The sequence below is a fragment of the Corvus brachyrhynchos genome, unplaced genomic scaffold, assembly GCF_000691975.1.
Source record: "Corvus brachyrhynchos isolate BGI_N302 unplaced genomic scaffold, ASM69197v1 scaffold293, whole genome shotgun sequence".
NCBI lineage: Eukaryota > Metazoa > Chordata > Aves > Passeriformes > Corvidae > Corvus > Corvus brachyrhynchos.
In genome coordinates this window covers 3,154,902-3,165,525 of record NW_008237410.1, presented here as the reverse complement: position 1 = coordinate 3,165,525, position 10,624 = coordinate 3,154,902, and the positions used below count along the sequence as shown (strand labels likewise).

The 10,624-nt window shown below is 35.1% G+C and overlaps 1 protein-coding gene across 1 annotated transcript; it reads right to left on the bottom strand.

Annotated features, from left to right (window-relative positions):
* Positions 1 to 948: 948 nt before the first annotated feature.
* OTUD6B (OTU domain containing 6B) lies at positions 949 to 10,622 on the bottom strand (the record flags this gene model as incomplete). The annotated part of the gene is made up of 8 exons (XM_017731045.1): positions 949 to 3,041; positions 3,537 to 3,643; positions 4,281 to 4,342; positions 5,811 to 6,123; positions 7,504 to 7,599; positions 8,682 to 8,837; positions 9,569 to 9,572; positions 10,600 to 10,622. Coding segments are annotated over 8 exons (846 nt in total), but the record flags the coding sequence as incomplete, so codon positions are not given.
* Positions 10,623 to 10,624: the final 2 nt, after the last annotated feature.

Genomic DNA, 10,624 nt, shown 5'->3' with positions numbered 1-10,624 from the left:
ACCTCTCTGGGCAGCCTGTTCCAGTGCTCTGCCACCCTCAACATAAAAAAAAGCTCTGGTTTTAGCTTTGGTGCAATATTTTAATATACATAAATAGAAGTTATGAGAATTGTACAAATGCACACAAGGGACATCACTGCTTCATTGCATTTTATATAATTTCCTTCTTTTAAAAGGTCCTTGAACTAATTTAGTATTTAAAGAATAAATTATTAAATGAATTAATTTACTATTTAAATCAATTATTACAGGTCTGCAGTCTCTCTGGCTGCCACCCACCTCTCACACCCTTTCTGGGGCTGCCTGCAGCCCACGCAACTGGACAGGAGAGCAGAGACCAGTGCAGAGTAAGTGAACGCCACATGTGACCACTGTTTTCAACAACAAATACGTTCTTCCCTTTCAGAACATTGTACACAATTTATTTCAGACCACTAGACAGCTTCCCTCCTGTTTATGTGAGCATTCCTACTGGCAACTAATCTCAATTAATCTTTCAAAAGAATACCTGACAGTCCTTAAAAGAAACAGCAACTGAAGAAACTGAATTACAGACACAAGCAAGGAAAGCTACTGAAATACATACGAACTCAAAGTAAATAGTGTCACTCTGCAGAGAAACGTGTAATCTGACAAAGAAGTTAAATGCTTAATTGTGAAAAGACGCCCTCTCAGTTCCACTTCATCATTTTTATGCATGGCAAAGTTCAACAGTATTTTCAAATACAGCTTTTCAGAAGAGCTCAAGTTTAACTGCTAAAATGCTGAGGATAAATTTTGTTCAGAAACAACTTGATTTCATATAGACTAAAGCTTTGTCTGCCTGAATACAGTCAGCTTTTGAGAATTCATATTACAGTAGGATCCTAAAAATTAAATGGATAAGCTTATTCATACTAGGAAATAAGGGAACTATTTGACTACAAAATAAAATTGACCACAACAAGATTTGCCACAAATAAACCAATTTATTACTTTTTGGCAAGTCCCATACAGAATGAGCAGGGATCTTTCACTCGCTGTATTAAATTATTTAACTTTATACAAACTGTAAACATCTTCAACATGACAAACTGTTGGTACAGACATTCCCCGATTCCAGCATCTTTTCTCTCTGTTAATCAAACAAAACTGAAATCCAAATAAACCAAAGAACTGCGGATTTATAAAATTCAGCATGTGCATTTTATATATCAATTCTAAGCAATGCAGAGAAGAATATTTATTATTCTTATTCTTTTTAGTGAAATCTGTAATGGTATTATGACTAGAAACATTTTTTTCCATGCTGTGGTAGCCTATTTTTTGTTTGAAATTAAAACCATCATTTTATATAATGAAGGTAGTAAACTAAATTTTACAGGAAGCCAGCTGATTTTGTGTATAAACCAGCTATATTTGTTATACTGTAACAGATAATTAAGAATGTAAAAACTCCTGATCTGGTTAATACTTTGTTTTCCTGGCAGGAACCAGCCCAAAGAACTGCTTGTTGAAAAAACCCTGCTGTAATTATCTGATTTTTTTTTTTCACCTCCTCTCTCTCTCAAAGTACTTTAAATCAGACATAATCTGCCCCATAAAGTGATCACTTCTCTCCCTCTTAAGTAAGAGCAGATTTTTCTAAGTTCCAGGAATGTCAGTCTGCAAGCTAGCTTTACTGAAGTACAAGATATGTACTGTTAGGTCATAATCCTCAAACCAGGGCAAAGGTGTTTAATCTTTTCATGAACCACTTTTCTCCAAACCAACTCAGCAGCAGTAAAATACAGACAATTATTTTATTGACTAAGGCTTTAAAAAAAAATTTAAAAATCACTTCTCTTGTTAAAAAACATTTGCATTACAACTTTGGTTTCAGTATGCTCCTAATTTTTAAGTCACATTTACAGACAACAATCTACATTTCTAATGTAAAATGTCAAACCATATTAAAACCTTTCAAGTCTCCATGCATCGTAAGAAGCAATTAATAAACAATTCTTTTCCAGATCACCTTTAGTTACTGACAAAACCCAAAGTAGTTATTTCTTCAGCTGTGTGCAACCAGCTGTTTTCAGCATTATAAAACATCACACTTTAGATGACAAAGTGCTTAGATCAGCAGATCCATAAATTATGAGTTCAGGTGAGTTTTACTACCTGAAGTGAGGACATTGAGGAGCTCTGTAAGATGATTGATTCACAAAAATGTACAGCTGAAAGACTATGGAGAATGAACAGTGAGGTTAACTTGCACTGACATTATAATGTACACTCATAAATAACAATGATCTTCCTGCACAATAGTCGAATTCCTACTGTCAACTGCAAAAAAAAAAAAACCTACATCAAACCTTGGTAAAAATCTTACATGAAAGTCTTAAAAAGATGGTGCAATTCCTTCAGCCAAGCAAGACATTCTGCTGCTGGATTTGCCTCCAGATCTTCTCTGCCCAAATAAAGAAGGGGATCAATACTACACTGTTAAAACTAGATCCTGATAGGACTATGTAGAGGATATTCCATCAACCAAAATACAATCAGCTATTTCAAATGCTTGAACTCTTCCATTATCATGAAAATCTGACAGAAATCATGGAACAGGAACCTTCACTAACCTTAATTTTTCAGCAGAAATGCAGACTAATCAAAACAAATTTTTACCACTTGGTATTTTCCCTGCAGCATGGGAGGAAGCTCTATTAAAAAAAACCTGATCTATACAGCCACCATTCTACAGAAGATCTTCTAAACATAATTAATACCAACAAGTTCAAAATATTGTTGTGTGGTTTTGGTTTGGTTTGGTTTTAAATCAAGACCTATTTCTGATTTACAGTCAAACCTTGCAGGTTTGGTTTTTTTTTTTACTCTATAATCCATTCCATTTACTTTCCAGTCTTACTGGGAATTTCCTGGAGTCCAACACATCACAATGCAACCATTATCCATGTGAATGCACAACTTTTGTATGCTAGCTGCTGTTTTCTGTAGCAGTGTCTGTTAGAACTTTTACAGAATTGTAATGTTCTCCTAATCCATAGGCATGCCTCATATACCTAAAAAAAAGTTACAAAAATAGCGTTCAGTTTAACAAGAAGTATACATCATGCCAAACAGTAACAGCACTGGAAGACAATTTAAACAAAGCCAAGTTTTAACAACAAAATATATAGGAACATTACACAGAAGAATATTAAAGACAGTTTTTAATTCTGGTGATTTCCAGGCACAGTTTGACATATACTCTGAACAGGGAAAAAAGTTTCCTCCATCTTGTCTCATTGTCATTATTATTTTGTAATTATTTAACAAGTAAAATGACCTTGCAGCATTCTCTAAATCAGTGACTGATACACATCAGACATTGTCTAATTACAATTTCTCCACAGTGTGTCAATCACAAACAATTTCTGACCTGCACAACCATTATTCAAGCATTGTTTCAACACCAGATACGTAACAGAGAGTAAAAGAGCAGGTGAGAATCAAAGCTGAGCCCTCTGTTACAGAAATAAGTGCACTAAATTTAAGTGATAAAATGACATACTTACACAAGTGTTATTGGTTTGCCTGAATATTCTTCACCAACAATAATGGGAGGAGAATCCATTTGCACTACTTCAATAGGTGTTTGTAAAATGTGTGACAAAGCCCTTAGCTTTAAGGCAAAAATAATTAGTAATAGGATTAAATACAATGTAGGCTGGAGACAGGAAAACGAGGCATTTAATTTTAGCAGACAGTTCAAGCATAACACTAGAAATATTTTCAGAAAATAAGCTTTATTAAAATAAGAAAAATTATTTTAACTTCTAAAACTTTAATTGAAAACAGATTGTCTTAAACTAATCATTGTTTAGAGGATACAACATTGGGCTACTTTCATTAATTTCCTAACTGTTCTTTCAAGAAAAATAAGACAAACTAAAATAAGTATGTATTTTTTGAAGCTCAAGTTCTTGCTTACATGATAAAAACCTAACAATACTCTGCTCTAGGCATCTTTGCTACTATCTAAGTCTTCCCCCACTCATAGTGTCAGTCTTTCTAATTATATTTAAACCAAATTAATTCACTAACTTGCATGTTGTCAAATACATCAGAACAGTGGTGCACTATCAGAAAAGCTACTACTTTGGGAAAACAACTTATAACCACAGGAAGAAGTACTTAATAAGCTATTTATGACTATGTTCCCTTATGCCTTCAGGTATTCTTTCTAAAGAAGCCCTTTTTTAAGGTATATTCACCCAGTTCAGAATTTCACAAATAAAAATTATCAATACGATACTTACTTCCAGCTGACCACCCCATGCAGCTGTATTGGCTATATCATCACAGTATTTCTCAAATTCCTCTGCAGGGAAAGAAAAGACAACTTTTAGTACTTGTCTTTGAGAACAAGCAACTGAGGAAAAACACTGACTGTGCAATGAAGAACTAGAGCCAGAAAAGTACAAACACATTTTAAAGGAAAATATATATGTTCACTAAGAAAAGGAGAGAAAAACAGATGTCAAAAAAAACCCGAACTCATTCTGTTTTAAAAAGAAAATTTCAGACTGAGGAGAGGGATAAAAGAAGAGTATAAAAAGAAGTACAGTTAATACTTTAAATTTTTTATTCAGAGAACGGCAGGTAACAACAAACACGAAATTGCATATAGTTTTCTTTCTGTTCAGAGGATGTTTAGAAACTTCAGTAAAGAATGTGACAGTGAATATTATATCTAGTTCTTATATTAGCCAGGTGTCAGGTATGTTTTAAAAATCTTGCAGTTGAATGCAGTTGAACAGTTGGCTGGGTTTTCTTTAAATTTCCGAATTAGCTGCCTTGTTTTTAGCATCCTAAAGTATTTATTACCAATAGTTTCTTTGTAAATAACCAAATAAAATCTTTTCAGATCATGTTCTACAGAACCCAAGTTTAAAATTTGTAAATTACAAACCCTCAAGCTTTTGAACCTTACAAACAAATTTTGAGAAAGAAGAATCCAGATTTTCTGAACGCTGCTCAGAATGACTTTTCATACATTTCCCTTATAACTGAAAACCGCAATTCCCTGCTGCTGTGCAGAATTTCATTGAGTATTCTCCTGGGACACATTTATCCTGTGATAACAATCTGTCAGCATGGGAAAGACAGCACCCAGTGACCACATGAAATCCACAGCAATGCCTATTAAACAAATGTAGCACTAAGTTAAGGAAATCTATGCTGTCATTTTTGTGGTGTTCCAGACATAATGAATTAATCAAGTATTGCTTAAGTAAGAGGCACATAAACTCTGTTTAACTACATTTACTCAACCTACACTGTTGCTCCACACTAAAACACTTTATATTTTTTAGTTTAGTCTATTTGTAATAAACTGTTCCAAAATACCTTGCAGTGAAAAAAGAAGGTAGAATAAGAAAATGCATCTATTCAAATTATTATAAAATAGATTTGCTTGTTTCACACCCATTTTTAACAGCTTTCCTGTGTACATTGAAAACACCAATATAAGACTTGACAAAAAAATCACCCCAGCCTGGTAGACAAGCTGTTTATAATAACAAATCATATCCCCAGAATGAGTACACATCATCTAGTAACCAGCAAGTTCTGTTTTTTTAAAATGGGGAATAATGTTTCCTAGATTAATTTAAAAATATATATATTAATTACAGAGATCTAAGTGTACCAAGTTTCATAGCAGACCAATAAAGTAACAATGTTACAAACACCTTAAAAGTCCCAATTCAGATGTAACTGAGACTTATCAGTGATTTATCAGGAACACTTAAAATAGTTCTTAAAATCTCATATGCTACAAGTCTTACCTCTGCTATACATGTCTCCAGTATTAGGGTTTGTCAGAAAAGGCAGGAAGTCATCGAAGTGACTTTGCATATACTGTGCTGTTTGGTTCCTCAGAGTTGCAACAGTCCAGGAATTTTGGTGATCCTTGAGCTGGTCTTCAATAGCTCTGTACATGCAATGGCCATCTGAAGGGATTTGTTTAATCTCCAAGTGCCTTGCTGCCAATAGGGAGGCAAGTTTCTGACTTTCAAGATGTCTAGCACCTGTTAAATTTTGTATCTCAGCTTCAGCTATTCTTTCTTCTCTTTCTTTCTCCAAAGCAGCTTTTTTCTCCTTAGATTAAAAACACACAAAAATTACATCAAATGTTAAATTTAGAATATGCCCGTACAGTTCTTGGCTTAGTGCTTGCTTCTAACTCTTTCAGTGTTTTCTCAATACATTCTTACCTATGAAATATTTGCCTGAATAAATACCAATTAGAGTCCTCCCAAACCCAAACTTTAGCAAATGCTAAGTGACCAATATATCCTAACTGCCTCTGACACCACACCCAAAACTATGGCAAGAGAAATCTTAATTATATCAACATGCAAAATAACACTTTACAACACTCATACAAAGGCTATTAATCATTGTCCTTTCTCCAGGATCACCTATTTCAACACTCAAGTATGGGAATTCTAATTAAACATCAGAAAATACTGCTCTTTTGTAAGAAGTGTGGGATCTACCACTTAAGCACATGATTGCATAATGGAGTTCATGCCATGAAACTGAAACTCCCTCAGGATATGTGTTCTACATCATAAAAGACTGCTCCCAACCTAAAGGATGGACAAGAATGCATGTAGAGAATATTAGAAGGGATGTAATAACACAAAAAAAATTACTTTCATAGAATGTTTCGTAAGTTCGTGCTGAAGTTAACAAGGGAGCAAGAGCCAAAGTAAATAAGCAAGTAAAAAAGGAAGCAGTACAGAGAATGATCTTTCCACTTTCATACTTAAAATTCATCACAAATCAAGACCAGACTGGTTTAGGCAATCAGAATATAGGAAAACTAGACCAGAGTTCCTGGTTTGCCTAGACATGGTGCCATGAATTATGAACATCCTTTTAACATGTTTGTAGTGACCATGTAACAGGGGATAAAATAGGCAGTAAAGCAGAGTTCCTCTGGCCCTGAGCCAATATTCATGAAGGTACAATGATAATGTTAATCCATCACAACATCTGATGTTTAACCAGATCTAAACCTAACAGACAGGACACTAGGTAGCGTTTCTTAACAACTCAATATTTTAAATTAATTTCTTCAGTATTGATGTTCTTTTGTTAAATGTGTAAAGTTCTACTAGTTGCGTATTTTCCACATAGTATTTTAATTCAATTACTTTACTTCTTTAATAGTATTTCTAGTGAAAGTCTTTCAAAAATCATTTGCTTTACATAATTTCTTTTTTTGTGGCTCCCATTTCCTGACCTATTCTGATCCCCAGTTCATGGCTGAGGATAGGTAAGTACAACTATTTATAAAATCCTTATATATTTCTAGGCAGCAGTTTAACAGATTTTCAAGGCACGCAGTAGGTACAGCATCAATACAGAATTAGCCAGGTAATGTCCCCCGTAAAATTGTTTAGCTTTGGCTATTACAGTTAAGTAATAATGTCATTCAGTTATTTGTAAATGTTTAATGTGAAGTCATACCCGCCTCTTCTGTGCTTTTGATATTCGAGGATGCTGAATCTGCTGCTCTACTCCTTCAAGCTCTAAATTTGCAACCCCATCAGCTATGGAATCTGTCTAAAAAGGAAAAAAAAAAAAAGTTAAATGTTCTTATTAGTATAAACAATAACTAAGACATGCATCTTCTGAAACAATTTAAAGTTCTCTTCCAGGATATTTTTATGAAGTTTAACCACAATGATCCATGTACAGCACAGAACCCATCAAAGCACTTCCCATCCCAAACTACTGCCTTGAATTTCATTACTTTTCTGTACTCCCAACAGAGTTATGAACTGTGCATCTCAAATTTAAGCTCTACGTTCTCTTACACACTGGAGTGTGAACACTGCTTACTGACTGAAAGGAAAAGCTTTCCCCACCATGCCAGCCACTGAGGTATCCAAACAGCCATTATCAAGTTCTGTGAAATTAAAGCAGAAGGGTCCACCCTCTATATCAAAGCATAACCACCAGTTGAAAAAGAGAGAGAGTTGAAACTTCTCAAGAAAAATTACAAACCTAACCCAGTAACCACACGAGCTATATAAAAAAATCACTTACATTGACAAAATCACAAGACAAAACAAACTGGATGAGTCAAACACCTGCTGAAGGTCATGAATACTTGAATAGTCTATATAAGATAACCAGAGTGGCAATATAACAGTAACTTAAACAAATAACTCTCTAACATAACTGAGTTACTCGTGTAGCCTTAAAGGCAACACCAAATACTACTTGGGGTGTTATACCTTTCCCCCTACTCTACATTTAATTTCTGTTACAGCTTGGCATTTGTGTAACAATTTTGCTTGTATGCCTCATCCATGGATTCAGTAACAAAGTAAGTCTTGCCATCAAATTTTGTCATGCTTTTGTAAATTTTTATTAAACCTGCTTTTGAAACACCTTTTACAGCAATTCTTTAAGCTCTCTCAACTGTGCTCAACAGCAAAAATGCCCCACTGTTACATGCGCCTTCTAGCACTGCCCATTTACTGTAACAGCTAAACCTTTCCTAAGTTGAAAAGAGTTACTAATATTGTGAAGAAAAGGATAACTACTTTGAAGTGTTATTTCATTATAATTTTTTAAAGTTAAAAAAGCCCTAACACAAACTGTACCTGTACAACTTCAGCTGAAGTTAGGGCGCCTACCTTATTCTGTTCAGGTGAAGCTTCCTTCAGCTGCTTTAATTCTTCCTTGTGCTTCTGTTCAAGTTCTGCCTCTAGTTTGGCAACTTCATCTGCCAGCTGTTTTCGTCTCTTCTTATCATTCTTGGGAACAGCATTTTTCATGCCTTGAATTTTTGCTGTTAGACGAGCAGTGTAATAAAACGTTATTTTAAAATATAGATACTCTATGGTCATTGCAGAAGATGACTAGAAGTCACACAGAAAAACTAATTTACAAACATCGACAAATCAGTATAATAGTTAGCTATGAGACTGCCAGTTCTAATCCTCACATTTTGAAGTGGCTATATTTTTCCTTAGAAATACATATGAACTTCATCCATGCAGCAGACCTTGGCCTGTTGCCTTTGAAAAGATTATGTGAGCATCAGAATCTCAAATCTCACAGGAAAGATGTGCAATATTTTAATCAGACAAGCAGCAGATTAAAATTATAAACTGAGTTTACCCATCCTTAAGACAAAGTTTCTAAAAGCAAAATGGGTATTCAAAACCAAATAAACCAAAAAATCTTAACTTGATTAAAGTTCGTAAGTATTTCTATGCTGTAAGTCAATGCTTCATTTCTAAAATCACAGAATAGTTTGGTTAGAAACAGTGTCCAGAGGTTACTTAGTTCTACCTCCTGCTCGAAGTGTGGCTGAATTCAAAGCTGTACCAGGTTATGTTAATTCAGATGAAATTTATTCAGATGACTGTGCAGTCTCCAGGGATGGGCATTCTGCAATCTTTCTGGGAAACTTTTTTACCAGTATTTAATGATTCTTGCTATGAAAATATTTTCCCTTACTCTTCCCATGAGGATTTTTCTTGTTACACTCTAGTCCATTCTGTGTCCTTTGATGAGTCTGGCTCCATCCATTACACAGTGGAAACTACAACCAGATTCCCCCAGAGTCTTCTTCTCTTGTGTTCTTAAAGGAACACTCCCGCTACCTCTGTCACTTCTGTACTCACTGTTTTGGAGTTACAGCAGCAATTATTTAACACCCTGCTTGCTATTCATCACCTGTGCTGTTTTCCTGTCCTTCCCCCTTGACTGACACAATTGAGCTGAAGATGATGGCAATGATAATGAAACTTTTCAAAGGGAGGCAAGAAGAATGCTCATACTGAAAGATTTATGTTAAGCATTCAGCCTCAAAGATGAATAAGCTGAGTATGACAGAAAAGCAGCTTTGTTCATTAAAATTAACATAATAGAGGAGAAGGGAATCCAGAACATAAAAGGCACATACAAATACACAGCAGAGAGTATGAGTGGTGGAAAGAGGGGTGTGTACGGAGCCATGTGCCCCAGCCACCTAGACAATGCTTGATTCCCATCCCTCTTCAATTTCAACCAAATCTGACTGGGGAAAAGGCATCTCAAAACAGTAAGTTCCTATAGATTTAATGACAGTATGCAACCTGACTCCTTTCTTCTTTAACCCTCTGATAAAAAGTTGCAGATGGGCCTATTTCATTACATGCCAAAAAAGTCAAACAAGGAAAAGGCCGTATCAATATACTAGCAATGATAAAAGCTTAACAAAAATGTTATAGTAACTATGAAACTCAACAGAATCCATCTATCAGACCTACTTCATTATATTAATATATAACAGGGTAGGTCAAATAGCGTAAAGTGTTTTAAGCTCCTATTAAGCACTTTAAGACCACACAGGTATTTTACTACAGATACTTTATTATAGCTGGACAGGACATGAAAATTCGGTCCAGGTCAACTGCATTTTGAATAAAGAAACATAACGGGCTGGGCAGCAGGAGCCCCTATGCAGGCTTTTCAATCTAAAATGCCTTTTAAAAACACACCTTTTAACTTAAAACCAAAGTAACAAAACGCGAACATCACGCCAATGGCCCAGCGTTAAATCACAGCTCCCGCGCATCGCGCGGCTCCC